Consider the following 17,565-nt stretch of genomic DNA (forward strand, 5'->3'; position numbering starts at 1 on the left):
TCTCTGGTACCCAGCTTTGTAACGTATGACATTAAGTAGCTCATCTTCTCCCTCCCTCTGAATTACTTCCACCTCTCTGGTCCATGCCTACCACTGGTCACGTCTGAATGATGCAGCACCTCAGCTGCCCTCCTTGAGTTAGCCCAATTCTAGCCCATCTTCCTCTCTGAGACCGGATTAGTTTTCCTAAGCCCACACTTCAGCCTATAATTCCCTGGCCCTAAAAAGGTCCGTAACTTCCTATTGCATCACATTAAAATTCCTGTAAGGGGGCTTCCCTCGTGGCGCAGTGGTTGAGAGTCCGCCTGCCGATGCAGGGGACACGGGTTCGAGCCCTGGTCCGGGAAGATCCCACATGCCGCGGAGCGGCTGGGCCCGTGAGCCATGGCCGCTGAGCCTGCGCGTCCGGAGCCTGTGCTCTGCAATGGGAGAGGCCACACAGTGAGAGGCCCGCGTACCGCCAAAAAAAAAAAAAATTCCTGTAAGATTTCGAGATTTCCCATTATCTACTTCATCCTACCGATTCAAATTCAACAACGCTTTGGCTTATACTACCCTAGGAGTTGCTCTCTATATTGTATTTCCTATAGTATTCCCTATTATTATCTCCCAAGCACTCTCCTTGCCAACTCCAGCAGCTAGCCCCTAAGTGTTTAACACCTCAGATTCGTCCCCATGACCTGGCCCAGGCTGACTCCATACCCAGGATACTCTCTCGTTTTGCCCTACAACTCCTCATGGCCCCTCCAAGAAGCCTACCCTTTCCGTTCCGGCCCTCACTGTTCTCCTTCTCCTTCAAACACTCGTAAGGCTCGTGGCCCATACTAGACATACTCCCTGAACAACCTGCAGTATCCTACCAGTTCTGTTTTCTTCCCAAACAGACCACAAACCAGACCTTCCCTTGACGGTAAGGACGAACCTATATACGTCTTTTATCTGCTCCATGGTGTCTAGCAAAAGGCACTCAATAAACATTGGTCAATTCACTGAAACTGACTTGTAGGGATCTGGGCTTTGGGGGTAGGAGACAGAAGCGAAGGAGAATAATGATGTAATTCTAAGTCGTCCGGATAATTCCTTGGACCTGCTGCTTCTAGTCCTTCGCTGCCCTCCTGCACCCGATTACTTTACCTGCAGAACTGAACCTCCTGGTCAAACTGTGAGTTCTCAGGCTGCGTTCCCTCCTTCAGCTGGCTGACGTTGAAAAAGGAGAGGGTGTGGTTGACAAAGCCATGCAGAGTCCCGTTGTGACTGTAGGAGTACTGATACACCAGGCGGGGAATGAAGTCAGAGGTGATCGCGATGACAAAAGCCTGGGGATAGAACCACAAGCACCTGAGGAACCGTCAGGATGGACACCATGCGGGTGACGCAGGTCCATCTGCCCAAGAGACTGTCCCCTCCTGGCTCTCCATCCGGGGGCACTGCTCTGATTGATACAGAGTCCTTGCCCCTGAGCTCACAACACTGACTTACCTGGCTTTTCCATCTTTACCTGGCTTTTCCATCTTTCCATCTTTTTTCCATCTTTGATACATGTAAGGAAACCCACAAGTCAGTGGCCGTCAAGAGAGTGAATTACAACCACCGAAGCAAAGGATGCGAAGCCAGTTTGGACCACTGGGTGAGGGAGGGCGTGAATCATCTCTGAGATACCTGAACTGATGCTGGCATTGGCCATGCCAAGGTAGAGTGGGAGATTTTCTGAGAAAATGACTGAGAGTGGTGAGACGGCCACTGAAGTGTGACAGGCAAGGATACCAAATGGCCACATATTGAACACATCTGCCCCTGAGGGACACGAGAAAGCCAGGAACACCAAGGATATGGTTCCACGGTGAACCTCAGTTTGACCATCATCTCTCAGCGCTTTTTAGCCCATCATACAATGAAAGTCGCTCTTTCATCCATTTTGCTTAGAAAAAGTGAGACACAGAGAGGGAAGGAGGAGGTCCTGCTGGATGAAACGCACACACCCAACGTAGCGCCTGGCGTATCTAAGTTCTCTATGAGGGTCTATGGAGCAAACCAAACGACAAAGGAACGACTGCCTGTTCGGATGAGGAGGGAGTTTCTGCAAAGAAAATCTTAAATCTTTTTGGCAGGTGTTTATACTGTCCTCGGCACCAACAATTAAAGCCCTTTTAAAAAATGCAGTTTAGGTATTGTTTTCTAAATGTATATACGAGTGTGCATGGCCATAACCATATTTGAGAGTGAGTAACGGACTTCTAATAATCACAGCTGTAATTAATGGAGCACGGGCCATATGTCCTTTCATCACCCCATTTAATTTGCAGACTGATCCTACTTGGTGAGACTCTTATTCTCTCCCATTTCTTACAGTTAAGAAGTCTTAGAACAGCCAAGGAAGTAAAACGTCCTGTCATTCTGTTGTAGATGAAAAGCGCTTGGTACTCAGGGGCTCTTTTCTAGAAGACACAACTCCAAAGCAGCTACTGATCAAACTGCACCTCATTTCTCAGCCTTGAGACGTGCACTTCCTACATCAAACATCCCACGTGTGACGGGCGGATCCCCTCTGCCTCTCTGCACACCTCGTGCCGTCTCATGTGTTTTTATTCGGTAGCCAGGTCACGGCCGGAATCAGCGTTTCTCTCCCAAGGGAAAGGGGGCTGTGGCTTTCTTGATGTGCGCTGAGCTGGTAGATACTGTCCCGGGAGACGGAAGAGGAGGCCCTGCCTGACCACCATCCGTATGGAACGCAGACGCCAAAGGAGCTGCTGGCTTGGGCCCAGCAGGATTTCCTCCGAAACGTGGACACATCTGGCAAGGCAGTTAAGGAGGTCATAGCAGACAGGACCCCTCTTCTTCCATGTCCTATCTTAACCAAGCAGCGCCAGGGATAATTAAGACTTTACATTGACAGCTTGGAGAAACGGTAATTAGGAACTGCAGCCTGGGCGATGGTCCAGGTATTGTTCAGCTCCAGGGTAGAAAAAGAAAGGAAAGAGATGGCTAGATATGTGCAATTCTTTCCTCATGATTCTTGGCTCCGAGGAAAGATCTGATCTGGACTCTTAAGGCCAAGGTACACATTCTGGTGGGTAATTGCCTTTCTTGCTCTTAGCGAAATGAACGACAAAGCTGCACACCTCCGGCAACAGCCTGATGACTTAGAAGGCGTGTACGTGATACGTGATATTAACGAGGGCTGGGGAGTGGGTGGGCGCCGGGCGCTGTCTTAAACAGAGCTCCAAATGGAAGAAGCTGGGAGGTAACAGGACAGGTTTCCTGCCCTGAGGACTCAGCTCCCCTGGAAAGCCCCTCCCACAGAGCGAGGGTGTCATGAAAGCAAGCACTTACGTTGATGATAACAGAGAACTTGCCGATGCCCGAGAGGATGTCAAACCAAATCCCTGTAAGACAGGGAAAAAAAGGGCGTCTGCCTCATTCCCACCCTCAGCCCAGTGATGACAAGGCTTCAGTCAGAGTGCCGCCTTGCAGGCAAGTTACCAGTGGAGCTCTGCCGGGCCCCCCAGGGATAGGCTTGTCTGGAGAGGCTTAGGTGCACCCCTGTCTGCGAAGCAGGGGGCTAGCGGGGGGTGGGGGTACCGTGGCCTCCAGCACCGAGGAGATAAGGATGAGGGGCTCGAAGGGGTGATAAGGAATGCTCCAGCCCTCCGGATGCCCGACATAGTGTGAGGGGGGCGGCCAGGGAGACAGGGGGAGGGTCGGAGGGAGGGGATGGGGATGGGCTGCGTCGCCTCTGAGGGATGCAGGGGACAGACCGATATCTTTGGTTCGCACAGCATCTGGCCGCCTCAGCTCCGTAACGAACTTCTTCGCATCCAGCCGCACTTCAATGACGTTGTTGAGGAGGGCGAACACCGGCGCCAGAGGAAAGGAGGCCACAAAGAGGGTGACAAAACCAAACTGGATGACTAAGAGAAAGAAGAGCACAAGAGGCAGAAGGATTTAGACATATGTTTGCCTTGCAGCTCTAGCCCCTGTCTTTTCTGACCGGGGACTCTTGTCCACCTTGGGCTCAGGCTCCCTTTCCGTCCTGCCCCACGGTAGGGGCATTTCTTTCTCAGCACCCACAGGCCTGGCAGTCAGTGCCATCACTTAGGTGCAAAGCTCTATTTAGTTGAGAAGATACCAAAAAAGGAAAAGTCTCCACCCCTTCCTTTCCACTACCTTTTATCTCCAGTCACTAACCCTGGTCATTGAACTCAGAGGTTAACAAACTTCTTCAGCAAAGGTCCGGATAGCAAATATTTTTTTTTAAATTGAACTTTAGTTAGTTTACAATGTTGTGTTAGTTTTAGGTGTACAGCAAAGTGATTCAAGCTGAATCATATATATATATATATGTATATATATGTATGTATACATATGTATCTTCTTATATACATATAATTTTCAGATTCTGTTCCATTATAGGTTTGTTTTTATTTAGATGTTGGGGGTAGGAGTTTATTAATTAATTTTTCTTTTTGCTGTGTTGGGTCTTCGTTTCTGCGCCAGGGCTTTCTCTAGTTGCGGCGAGCAGGGGCCACTCTTCATCGCGGTGCGCGGGCCTCTCACTGTCGCGGCCTCTCCCGTTGCAGAGCACAGGCTTCAGACGCGCAGGCTCAGTAGTTGTGGCTCACGGGCCCAGTTGCTCCGCGGCATGTGGGATCCTCCCAGACCAGGGCTCGAACCCGTGTCCCCTGCATTGGCAGGCAGATTCTCAACCACTGCGCCACCAGGGAAGCCCCCGTTATAGGTTTTTTTAAATGTTGTGTCCATTATAAGTTACTATATTTCTGTGTCTGTGAGGCTGTTTCTGTTTTACAAATAAGTTTATTTGTATTATTTTTTAGATTCCACATGTAAGTCACATCATATGGTATTTGTCTTTCTCTGTCTGACTCACTTCACTTAGTATGATCATATCTAGGTCCATCCATGTTGTTGCCAGTGGCGATATTTCATCCTTTTTCATGGCTGAGCAGACAGTAACTATTTTTGTGTGGTCCTGTCATAATGACCTAACTCTACCATTGCACAGTGAGAGCAGCTGTAGACAAATGTAGACCAGCAGGCTTGGTTGGGTTCCAATAAAACTTTATTTACAAAAGCAGTAAATAAAGTGGGCTGGATGTGTTTGCAAGCCCTGATGTAACTTCAAAACCATCTCCCAAAGTTGGCCTCTTCCCCTATCCACAGTCGCTGCTTTTATTTAGAAGGTGGATTCATTCATCACACGTGTACCGAGAGCTCCCTGAATGTCAGGCACTGTGCAAAGTCTTTAAGGAGGCAGAGCTCCCTGAATGTCAGGCACTGTGCAAAGTCTTTAAGGAGGCAAAGGTCTGGACCCGCCTACAAGGACCTGCCTTCAAGGACCCGCCTTCAAGGAGCCTTCAAGGGAGAGGAATATACAAAGATGTGCAAGGAGACTTCACGTGTGCCAAGAGAGAAGGGAGGATGTACCAGACAAAGCAGAGATCGCAAGGAGAGAGCTCAAGCCTGCTTGGCGTGGGGACTAAGGGGAGTCTCCGGAAGGACACCTAAGCTTAGACTTGAAGGATGGGCCTGTCACTGCAGGCGGGGTGCATTATAGACTGCATCCAGGCCCTGGAAGCAGTGCAGGCAGAGGAGTGGAGGCGGCCTGTGCCAATCAGACGGCGTAAGGAGTCCAGGCCCCCATCGTTTCTACCTGGACAACTGCAATCACCTCCTACCTGGTTTCCTCGTGACCGATCTGCCCACACTGCTACGTCTGTTCAGCCCCAAGCACCCAGTAATCCGATCCCATCACTTAACCTACTCACAAGCATTTCAGCTGGCTCCCCTCTGTTTACTGGATAGAATCCAGATCCCTTATCTTGGGACACAGGGGCTGGACCATCTGTACCCAAGCTACCTCTCTAGCCCTGCCTCCCAGAATCTCCCCACAACCGCCATGCTTCTGCCTTCCCGGACTCTGAGCTTCTCACCGTTCGGATATCTCCGCAGACACGTTAGCTCCTTCCCTTCCATGGCACACGAGGGAAGGAGCTAGCAAACTCCTATGCATCCCCAAGAACAGTCAAATGCCATCTCCTTGGTGAAGTCTGTTACCCCCTCCACTCCTTCCCCACCCTCTGTTACAGCCGCCATTGTGCCGCGCTGTGACCATCTACCCACATGCCTCCATTTCCCGCTAGAAAGGCAGGGCTCCATTCCCTGTAGGGGCTCAGTACAGATTTGCTGATGCAAAGTCAGACCTGAGTCTCAGGAAAGTCAGTCTAATAGGATTTCCCTACTTATTAAGGCAAGTTATTTAACTTCTCCGCATCTTAGTCACTCCAGTTATAGAGGATAATAACAGTACCCACCAAATAGGTTGACAAAATGATTTTGCATACATAAAGTGCTCAAAACGGTGTCTGCCATTTAATAACTGCTCAATAACGTTACCTGTTACGTGTACTGTTACTCTTACTGGAGTGCAGATGGCTGCAATGTATCCTGCATAGGGACCCCTTAGACACACGTTTAAGGTGCAAACCCCGCAGGAGAGTCAGGAGGCCTGACTTCGAGCCCCGGATATGTTTCTCACTAGCCCTGCGTCCCTGGGCAATTCTCTCTGTTTCATTGGGCTTCAGCAACCTCATCTTTAAGTTGAAGAGACCGGTTTAAATTCCCTTCAGGTCTGATTTGCTGTGATGCTGTAATTCTTATTCTCTTGGACAAATGTCAAGATTCTAGGATATCCAAGTAAAGAATGAAAGACCAGGATCCAAACTTAAAATAAATTTGAAATGAAATGAAATACAAAGTGTTCACAGAGGGATACGCTTAACCACAGCAGAAAGTTCAAGACACAGAGCGTGCACAGAACTTCACCCAGCACCGCCGCTTCTGATTTGGCCCTGGGTTGAGGGCGAAGGCTCCTGCTGACTCAGCCCTATCACAGCCACGGTCCTGGATGCCCAGTGGATTCTAGGCAGGCCCTACGAGACCAGCAGCTGCCAGTGGGTGACAAGATGTATCAGAAGGTACAGATTCGTCAAGGCCGGGTCCTTGGAATGACCGCCTGGCTAGCTAGCTGGCCGAAGGGGAGAAGAACTCTTCCCAAACAAGTGTGGGAGCCAGTTCAAAACGGAGGGTCTATCGCGTCTCTTAAAGGAGGCTTTGCTGAGTCAGGGGTGGGGTGAGGGCAATCGGGGGTGGAGGGGGATGGAATGAACAAGGAAAGCAAAACAGATGTTAGACTAGTTTTGTGAAACCTGTAAAATGCATGTCTGTATTTAAGTATGTGGGTGAACATCTCTCTAGTGCTGGAGTTCCAAGTTGGTCTTCTTGATTCTGATGAGCTCAGGTCTACAGAGCAAATGTTCTTCTTATAAGCGACTTCCTCCAGCAGAACTGTTTAAACTCTCCCAAGCCCCCACGAGGACTCAGCAAGGGGACTGCTGGGGCAGGGAAGAGGCAAGTTACCTCCGAGTGACTACAACCAGGTACGGCATGCCCTCTCCACACTCACGCAAACGGCACTCAGAAATCCAATGTCCTTCCAGGATCGCAGGGAAAAACGGGACTCTCCACTTCCTCAGCTTCCCTTCACATGAGTTCCAAAGGCAGATATGAACCCTCTCCTCTGAGGCTGCCCTGAGGGTTTGCTTCTTCACCTTCACAACCTCTCCATCACAGGGTCCCTCTCTGCGCACACAACTTCCAGTGGTGACTCGACGCTAATAGTGCCCATAAGTGATCCCTACATCATAACATGTCTCTTTTTTGTGTGTTTGTTTGTTTTGCGGTACGTGTGCCTCTCACTGCTGTGGCCTCTCCCGTTGCAGAGCACAGGCTCCGGACGCACAGGCTCAGCGGCCATGGCTCACGGGCCCAGCCGCTCCACGGCATGTGGGATCTTCCCGGACCGGGGCACGAACCCGCGTCCCCTGCATCGGCAGGCGGACTCTCAACCACTGCGCCACCGGGGAAGCCCCATAACATGTCTCTTCTCTTTCCTCTTCCAGGCACGTCTGTGTGTTCAGCACCAGACAACCTTAAGAGCGTGGACTCAGCAAAGGCCAGTGATGGCCACAGTCCTGTGCCTCTTCTGATGTTACTATAGGGTATCCTGGGCCAAGAGAAACCACCCTCTGAAGATGTCCCATTGCTGCAGGTGTTGCCTGCCTGGACTGGGTACACTGCCTATTTCCAGGAATCAACCCAAAGAGGCAGAAACAAAGAGGAAGCTTTGTTTCATCTTGGGGAGAAAAAAACATAAAACCATAAACCTCTGGCGTACAAATGTCAACTCCAAGACGTGCTTTTTTTGGTCAAAGGTCTAAATGCTGTATCAGATGGGCGTCCTTCCGAGGTCACTTCAGAGGACACAATGATATCAGCCTTACCAACACCAAGCCTGGCTTCTAAAAACAGCCAGCCTCCAAGAGGCTAAGAACAAGGCCGGAAATCCTCACCGTGCTGCATAATACAAGCCAGCTTGGCTCGACCAATAACAGATTAAACCTGGCCAAGCCAGTGAGGGAGGAATTCATAAGTTGATTTTCAACTAAATCTTTACAAAGCCTGCTGTAAAGTGCCCCAGAAATACCGAGCTGAAAGCATGCAGACTGGAAACCCTCATAGGCACAAACCCCACTGGGTTTTCTCTTCTCAATCCCCAGCCAGCCAGGCTCCTTTTAAAATATGCAACTATCAGCCCCGTGCTGCCTGATGCCAGAGGCAATTAAGATCCTGGCCTTGATTACCTGGGCTTAGGTTAAAATAACAAAGAGGAGTGGATTACACTCAACAAGATGGCATCCAGAAAGGACATTCCAGGACAATCTGCTTAAAGAAGAAAACAATGTATCAGGTGGGATAGAGTGGACTGGCCAGGATTGGTAGAAAAGCTCTTGAGGGAACACAATTTGTTATTCAGTTATTTAAATTCTTCGGTAAATATATCTACCTTCCCGTCACACACGATAACGGCCAGATCCCTGGTGTGGCACTCAAGGCCCTTTGTGATCTGACCCTAACTTATTTTCCCAGACGCCATGTGCTCCCTCCCCAGCCCCTGTGCTCAGGGCTGATACTGAGCTGGGGTGTTTGGAGATCAAGTCGGCCTGCTTTCCAACCATTTCAAAACCATTTGGACTTCCCCAAATTCATCAAGTTTCCCATACTCCTGAGCCTTTGTCCGCACCATGCCAATGTCAATTTCCTTCTCTTCTTGCCTGCTGGATGGATTTACCATTTATGTTTCAGGTTCCACTCAAACTTAACCTTCTCTATGAAGGCTCTCCCCTACCCCACTGCTCACCCCTACCCCAGGCAGAACTGGGAGCCACGGGCACCTCCCCTCCTCACTCCCATAATGCCTTGCATGTGTCCCTCTACTTGTTTATTTGACTTGCTCCCTGGACAGCAACCCCCTTGAAACCACGGACATTTTTGACTCTTTTCCGAGGTCCCACAATTTTGTGCGGCACCTGTCCCATAGCAGATGTTTAGAGGTTATCTGGTTTCATAAACACAAACTTATTGTCACCAGCTGTAAACACAAAACAAACACGAGAAGAGGCAGACAGCTAAAATGTGTGAATGGGGTTTCCCTGGTGGCGCAGTGGTTGAGAGTCCGCCTGCCGATGCAGGGGACGCGGGTTCGTGTCCCGGTCCGCGAAGATCCCATGTGCCGCGGAGCGGCTGGGCCCATGAGCCATGGCCGCTGAGCCTGCGCGTCCGGAGCCTGTGCTCTGCAACGGGAGAGGCCGCAACAGTGACAGGCCCGCGTACCGCAAAAAAAAAAAAAATAATAATCTGTGAATGGAAATCACTGTGCTTAGTGATGGGGAGGGAAAGGGGGCCGTGAGGTTCTAACAAGTCCACACAGCACTTCTCAGCGCTGTCACGCCCACAGAAGGGTTCGAAGAAAGTTGGTTGTAAAACCAATCAGTTAGGAAAGTCTAATTCTAATGAAAATAACTATAGCTTTTTTTTTTAAACTTTCTATAATTTAGTAAATTTAGAAATTTTATAATATAGTCTGCTTAAGGCAGCAGTGCCCAACATTTTCGGCACCAGGGACTGGCTTCTTGGGAGACACTTCTTCCACGGACAGGGGTGGGGGGTGGTTTTGGGATGATTCAAGTGCGTTACCTTTATTGTGCACTTTATTTCTATTATTATTACATTGTAATATATAAGGAAATAATTATACAACTCACCATAATGCAGAATCAGTGGGAGCCCTGAGCTTGTTTTCACTTGCCACTCACTGACAGGGTTTTGATAGGAGTCTGCAAGCAATTGATTTATTATGGTCTCCGTGCGGTCAAACCTCTCAGCTAATGATAATCTGTATTTGCAGCCACTCCCCAGCCCTAGCATCACTGCCTCAGCTCCCCCTCAGGTCATCAGCATTAGATTCTCATAAGGAGCGCACAACCTAGATCCCTCGCATGCGCAGTTCACAGTAGGGTCCGCGCTCCTATGAGAATCTAATGCTGCCGCTGATCTGACAGGAGGTGGAGCTCAGGCAGTAATGCAAGCGATGGGGAGCAGCTGCAAATACAGATGAAGCTTCGCTCACTTGCCCTCCGCCCACGTCCAGCTGTGTGGCCCGGTTCCTAACAGGCCACGGACTGATGCCGGTCCGTGGCCCGGGGGTTGGGGACCCCTGGCTTAAGGGGATTAAAAGCTGGGGGCTTAAGAACCCTCCCTGTCATGAACCGCTAATAAGCAACGCAAGGGAAGGACTCAGAAACATGTTGGCGTGAGTTTGTCTCTTCACTCGGGAGGCAGTTACTGAAAAGATTCAGCTAGAAACAGCCCATTAATATAAACACGTAGCTAAAAACACCACGGGAAGGTCATCGCTGTCTATTTCATCAGCCTGTATTTCCAGGCTGTGCCCAGTGATGCCCTTCTCCTAAGGGCAAGGGAAGACACTGTGCACAGCAGTGAGTGTCTGGTGTAAAGAGAATTGCAAGTGTTGATGGACCACGTAAACAGGAAGAGGTAACAAGAAGAAGGCACGTGAGCTGATTGCTTGGCATGGACCTCTATCGCCTAGGAAAATAGTAGCAGTCTTTACAGAAGTATAAGAAGGTTCTCAATGTCCATCATTCACCATTTATTCATTCATTCACTCATTCACTCATTCTTCCAACAAGCATCTATTGAGCACACCCTAGACACTGAGCACCATGCTCGTTGCTAGGAAACAAAGATGAATAATTACTGCGTCATCCTTCCAAGGGCTCACAGGATGCAGTGGAGAAGATGGACATGTAAGCAAATCCTGGCTGTGTGTTGGAGTTAGACCTCTAAGGGCAGCATCAAGAGACTGCAGTGAGTACCAGGGCAGGAGTAACTCACTCTCACCAGCGGGCCTGTGGAGGCTGCAGAGACTCACGACCACTGGGCTTCACTTGAAGCACAATTCCAAAAGGCATCTGAAGGTTTGCTGGATGTTTGGTCATTAACATCTTTCCTGCCAGTCACTCATCCAAACTCACAGACTACTCAGGAAATAAAGACAGTAAGTGGAATCCCCTTTCAATCTGCATAGGGTCACCTGGGGGTTATATAATGGATCAGATTCAATTCAGAAACCCTGGAAGTCATAACAGGAAAGACTCGCCTTGAAGTCACGGCTTGAGTATTAAGAATTTACTGCCTACAAGTCATCACAGCACCAGGACAGATCAGCAAGCCACATTTTCTCCATTTCCTTGTGATGAAGGGAGACTGGGTCTCCACCTTTCCTCACTCCCATGTGAACTGTGAAATATTAACTCCTTCAGCTGAAGGAGGGAGGAACAATGACTTTCTGAGAGTCCCACTACTCAAGAACTCAGAGTCTGTTTATAACAGCTGGTTTTAGGTTGACAGTAGGATAGAGACCAGTCCATAAGCAGCCCTCTTCGCTGCCTTGGGAACAGAGCTTAGGGTCGTGGGAGTCTTCAGACATGAACCCCGCTCATGGCCACAGAAAAAGGCAGAAGAACATGGTTCTCAGCCACAGGGAGCTAGAAGGCCTGGAGACTATGGTCTTCTGGAAAAATGTGCCCATTGCTCCTCTTCTATCTCCTCTGAGCAAAACTCCAAACCCTCAGAGGTCATGAAGCTTCAACCAACAATTCCTAAACACCTACCATGTGCAGGCAGCATGCTCTCTGGTTCATAAAGTAATCTTCAGTGTCAAGGATTATTATCTCCATTGTACAAGTGAGAAAACAGCTTCAGAGAGGTGAAATAATCTTCTCAGGGCCACACACCTAGAAATCAGTGAAGCTCCGGAACAAACATAGTTTCTGATGCCAACCGAGTGCAAGGTCCTTTCACTGCACCAAAATGTAAATATGCAACCCTAAGGCAACAGCATCCCTTCCCCCTGCCTAGTTACTCCCACGCATCTTAGGTTTCCTTTATGGGATCTTCTCTGATCTGATCTCTTTTTGTCAGAGAATGAACTTTTATTGATACCAGCATCCCCACCAATCTGTACAGGTATTTTACTTCCCCAGAGTGTCTTCATTCACGTACATGTGTCTTCTGCAGGGGCACACTGCAGCTGAACCTGATGTTTTCTGTGCCATCGCTCCTGTCTGCCCTGCATTCGTGGCACCTCAAAAATCTGACATCAGTTTCTTAAAAGTAGAGAGAATTGAGTTTGCGAGCTCTACTGATTCGTTTCTGATTTTCAGAGAACCACCTGGTGAATTTGCAGCCAATGTTTACTGAGTGAACAAATGAATGGCCTGGCTTACTCACTCCTGTTTACTTTTTCCACCTGCAAAATGGGATGTGAGGGCCAGTTACCCACGCGTCCTTCCTCTCATCCACCCATCCATCCATCCTCCCATCTACCCATCTGGGCTGGGGTAATGCAGTCAGTGAGGTGGAAAAGCAATGAAAATAGTCAAGCCTGAAGAGAAGTTCCCGAGCAACAAATCCCTGAGGACGTTTGTTTGCCCTTACCTCTTCCCAAAGGGCTGGGGCAAAGTCAATGAAAGGAACACATAAGTAAGTTTATGGTGTTTTAGAAAAAAGGAAATAAAGAACAGAGAAACGAGGGAGACACAAATATGCAAACTCTAAGGACCCACAACTGGGCTGTGGTTGAGCAACAAAGTTCACTCTGAGCTTCCTGGTTGACAGAGCAACAAGAGAAATGGGAAAAAGTGAGAGTTCTCAGTATTCTAACCTAAAATACTGCCTCAATTCATTCACTCACTCACTCACTCAGGCATTCCTCGAGCACTGACTGGGCATCTCCTCTTCGTCAGGAGCCTTCCAGGCATGGTATCTAAGTACACTCTTGCCTTTTCTCTTAAGTCTTCATGGGGAAAGGGGCTCCTAGCACAGACAATGACAAGCAATGTGTGCGTCAAAAGAAAAGGAGAGACTTGACCTGCAACTCACCCTCCTCCCCAGAAATACCATAACGAGACCCTAGATGCTGCCTGAACTGCGTTTAAATGGCATTTGGAGAAGACAGCAGGTGCCTGATTATCCAGTGGGATGACTCAGTTTGTATAAACAGGATGGCTCAGGGAAAGGAATTTCCTGGTTCTTTGAGCCATTGCCTTTGTAACGCACACATTTGGAGTCGTGTGACAGAATACAGAGGCTTCAGCACTGATGCTGTACAGACATTCTGGAAAGTTTCATCACTTACAGCTAAGGCAGCCTTGGGACTGGTTTTCTACATCAGTCTCCTTTGGAAACTTGGAAATTACCCAGGGTGGTCCCTACTGTCCACGACTAAAGAATATGAGAGCTGGAAGGAATCTTGGGTGTCACCTGTCATCACTCTCTCTGGAGCCTCAGTCTCTTCTACTCTTTATTTAATAAGTGACCACGTTTACTTGACCATTTCTAGGCTACTCAGTGATGCCTGCAGCCAGCTCTTTCTGTTGTTCTTTATTCTCTCGCTCATTTGCAAGTCACTGAGACTTTGGGATATTTGTTACAAAGCATTATCATACTAGGAGTTGACTATTACAAGGGGTATTTTGCCTGACCTACCCAGATGATTTTACAAGTCCATCCATTTGTATTGCTGAACGAGACCTGCCCTTAGCGGGATAGCATCCCTTAATTAAAAGCACCTCAAAATAAGGAACCTTGGCCCCTGGGGGGAGGGGGAGGAGACAGACTGTCCCAGCTATATCAATACATCAGGGTGTCTGGAGAGCTTTGAAAATGGTGATATCTGTAGTATCTAATTATCACTTTGTCTTCAAGGTCCTCACTATAGGATCACCTCTTTCATTCTTTATTCTTCTTCCTTCATCTTCAAGCTTTTATTGAGCACCTACTGTATGCCAGGCCCTGTGGTCAGGTGTTGTGAATAAGACACAACAAGAAGCTCCCATCACAATTTAGTGAATAACAGGAAGCTAAGTTGTTGGCCCTCAATTGCATCACTTATTTATTTGATAAAATGGTGATAAAACTTTACCAAGAGAGTCACCAAACTCCTCTTAGAGGATTAAATTCCGGCCTACGTTTTTATGCCAAATTCCACTCTGTAGAAGTCAAAGGCTGTGAGTGTCCGGAGGTCTTAGCTCGCAGCTCTTAAAGCAACTAAAGAAATTCCTCTCGTCAGGCCTTGAGGAAAACTCCGCAACTGGGCTGTGAGGGGTCTGTGGCGAAGGAGCTTGAAGCCCGCTCTGAGGTGGGCGACAGTGATGATTAATGTCATGGCTGCTCCTGGGCCAGCATTCTTCCCTCCGCTCGGAGCCAGGGAAGGGGGATTACCCTTGAAGTCCTTAGTAAGCTCTTCAGGAAAGGGGTTTGACATTGGAGATTCCCTCGAAAGCTGACCGCTCCCCTCCCAGGTTTTTGCAGCCTAATCCCTCCCTCGCCCTCTTGGGTTTCTCTTTGTCTGCGGCCAGCCCAGCCCCACCACCCATCCTGCCCCTACGGGGCTCCCCACCACCACCGCCCCCACCTCAGGCCGACTCCCAGCCTCCCCTTCGCCTCGTGGCCCCTCCCCCCAGGCCTGCTGCGCCCCAGTTCCAGCTCAATTTAGAAAAACGTAAATATAATACATCTCTCCCCGCCCCCTCCCTCTTCTGATGACCTGCCTCACCGTTACAACCGACAGGCCCCAGTGGGCTCAGTGCACTTCCTGTCAGCATGGGTGGTCCTGGGGACCATGGGGAAGGAAGCTGACAGCTGAGAGCAGGGCCAGGGATCACCGTGTCAGGCACACCAGAGGGAGTGGGCAGCTTCGGTTTCACTGCTCTCATTTTTGTTAAAGCCCAAGACAAGGGCCCTTCTGGGCCTGGGGAGGTCTATCCCGTTGGGACAGAGAGGAAGCCTCCCTCTGCCCCATGCCTCCACTGAAGTCCAAGTTCCTGTTGGTCCTGATGGGATTCTCCCGTGGAATGGTCTGCAAGAGACTCTAGTCTCAGTTCCACTGATGGGTCTTCGGGGTGACCTGAAGCAACTTGTGTCACACCCTGGGCCTCTTGGTTTTGAGATGCACTGTCGAGCTGGTATGCATGAACTAGGATGTCAGCACTGGAAGGGGCCCTGGGGGTAATCTGGCCCAGGTAAGGGACCCTGGGGGTTACCTAAGTCCAGGAAAGGGACCCTGGAGGCGATCTGGCCCAGGCTAGGGACCCTGGGGGTGACCTGGCTTGAAAGTCTTAATTCTTATCAAGACACTCGATGAATGACGATTCTGCGCACCACTTGCTTCTGCTGGGGTAGTGAGGCCTTGTCCCTGCACACACCTCCCTGCTCTCGCACTCAAAACTAATCTAGAAGTGTGGGCAGGTGAGGGTGACACTGACCCTGTTTTACCTTATGCTTTTTGAAATATATTAGCAGTGGTAGCAGCACATTACTGGTGACACATTACACAACTGGTTAAGACCACAAGCCAGGGGGTTGCACCTCGGCAAGGAAAAACTCATCATCTGGTCTAACTCCCTATGATACTGAGGAGGAAACGAGGTCCAGAAAGATGTTGCGACGTGTCCAAAGTCACCCTGCTGGATACAGGCAGAGCCAGATTCACATCCAAGACCCCTGAAGCCCTGGGAAGGCGGGAAGGAGAGATACTGCTCCCTTTACCCTACAGGGATCATCTGAAGATCCAAAGGGCTCTGAAGACAGGGGTGCAGAGAAATGGGAAGTCATGGTGTGATTGCCGTTGCCAAGCCTTAGGTATCCGGGGGGATGCAGAAACTATTGCTCCAGCAAGGTTCTGACGTCTGGGCTTCTGTCTTCTCTCCCACCAAGCTCTTTCGCAGCGCGCTACCTGTAAGCAGCACGGACGTGGAGGGGCTCACGTTACTCCTTCTCCTGTTTCCCTGGCTTAGCCCCCGGAAAGGAGCTCATAATAGGCCTGGGGTGGGGGAGGGGAGAAGGCAGCCGCGAAGGGGAGGGGCACAGGGGGCGTGGAAGGAGGCGGCGGCGAGAAAGAGAAAGAAGGATAACCGCCACCCTCCACAATCCACTCACGGGATGATCAGCCTGTTATGAGAGTTGACGCCAGCACTACTAGAATTTAAGATTGTTTCAGCCCGGATACGGCAAAGCTAGATAAAGGATACCCTCGTTTATTCAGTCACCCCTTTGCAGACTTCTCCAATGTTTTCCGGGCCCATGCAAGGCCCTGAAATTAGCTTCCAGTGGGGCATGGCTGTCTTGGGAGGCGGCTTGTCTGAAACCCTGTGAGGGAGGGGCGCTAAAATACTGTGGAAGGGGGGAGGGGCGAGGGGAGGGGAGGGAAGGGACCCTTTGAGGAGGAGCTGCCACAGAGCCGGTTTTGTCCACGGGGGTGAGAAGACACAGGGAGTGCCAGGGCAAGGGGCACAGACACGGTCAGGCAGAAACGGGGACGTGTGGTCTGTGGGTGAGGAGCAGTTGGGGGGCTCACTGTGGCGGCACTCAGGACGCATAAAAGAATCTCAGGGCGAATAACTGAAAAGCTGCCTCACCAGGGCCTTGCTCAGGATGTGGGGACGCTAGAGGCTTCTTAACAGTGGATGGTAAGACCAACACCACCGGAGCAGAAGAATCAGAAGGCTGCAGGCGGATGCTGGCGGCTGTGAGGGCGTGGCGGGGAAAGCACCAGGGCAGGAGGCGAAGAGGCTGAAGGAGCAGGAAGGAGCGACTTCCAGAAACACCCCAGAGGAAGACCAGCCCTGCCGGAGGGCAGGTGTGCAGACAGCAGCGAAGGCAGGGAGGAGCGACTTCCAGAAACACCCGAGGAAGACCAGCCCTGCCGGAGGGGAGGTGTGCAGACAGCAGCGAAGGCAGGGAGGAGCGACTTCCAGAAACACCCCAGAGGAAGACCAGCCCTGCCGGAGGGAAGGTGTGCAGACAGCAGCGAAGGAACAGGAAGGAGCGACTTCAGAAACACCCGAGGAAGACCAGCCCTGCCGGAGGGGAGGTGTGCAGACAGCAGCGAAGGAACAGCCCTGCCGGAGGGGAGGTGTGCAGACAGCAGGGAAGGAACAGGAAGGAGTGACTTCCGGAAACACTCCAGAGGAAGACCAGCCCTGCCGGAGGGAAGGTGTGCAGACAGCAGCGAAGGAACAGTGATGTCTTGTCTTCTGAGCCAGGGGCCTGGAGGGTGGTGAGACC

The 17,565-nt window shown here is 50.3% G+C and overlaps 1 protein-coding gene across 3 annotated transcripts in view; it reads right to left on the bottom strand.

Annotated features, from left to right (window-relative positions):
* The window catches only part of ANO2 (anoctamin 2), a 334,282-nt gene that overhangs the window by 11,265 nt on the left and 305,452 nt on the right, over nt 1-17,565 (bottom strand). For all 3 annotated transcript variants that reach the window (XM_033404279.2, XM_033404277.1, XM_033404276.1), the window contains 3 exons: nt 3,756-3,908; nt 3,331-3,383; nt 1,135-1,316 (listed from right to left, as the gene is read on the bottom strand). In XM_033404279.2, the coding sequence (XP_033260170.1) occupies nt 1,135-1,316; nt 3,331-3,383; nt 3,756-3,908 (388 nt within the window). The remainder of the gene's footprint in view (nt 1-1,134; nt 1,317-3,330; nt 3,384-3,755; nt 3,909-17,565) is intronic.

This window comes from Orcinus orca, chromosome 11 (genome assembly GCF_937001465.1).
Source record: "Orcinus orca chromosome 11, mOrcOrc1.1, whole genome shotgun sequence".
NCBI lineage: Eukaryota > Metazoa > Chordata > Mammalia > Artiodactyla > Delphinidae > Orcinus > Orcinus orca.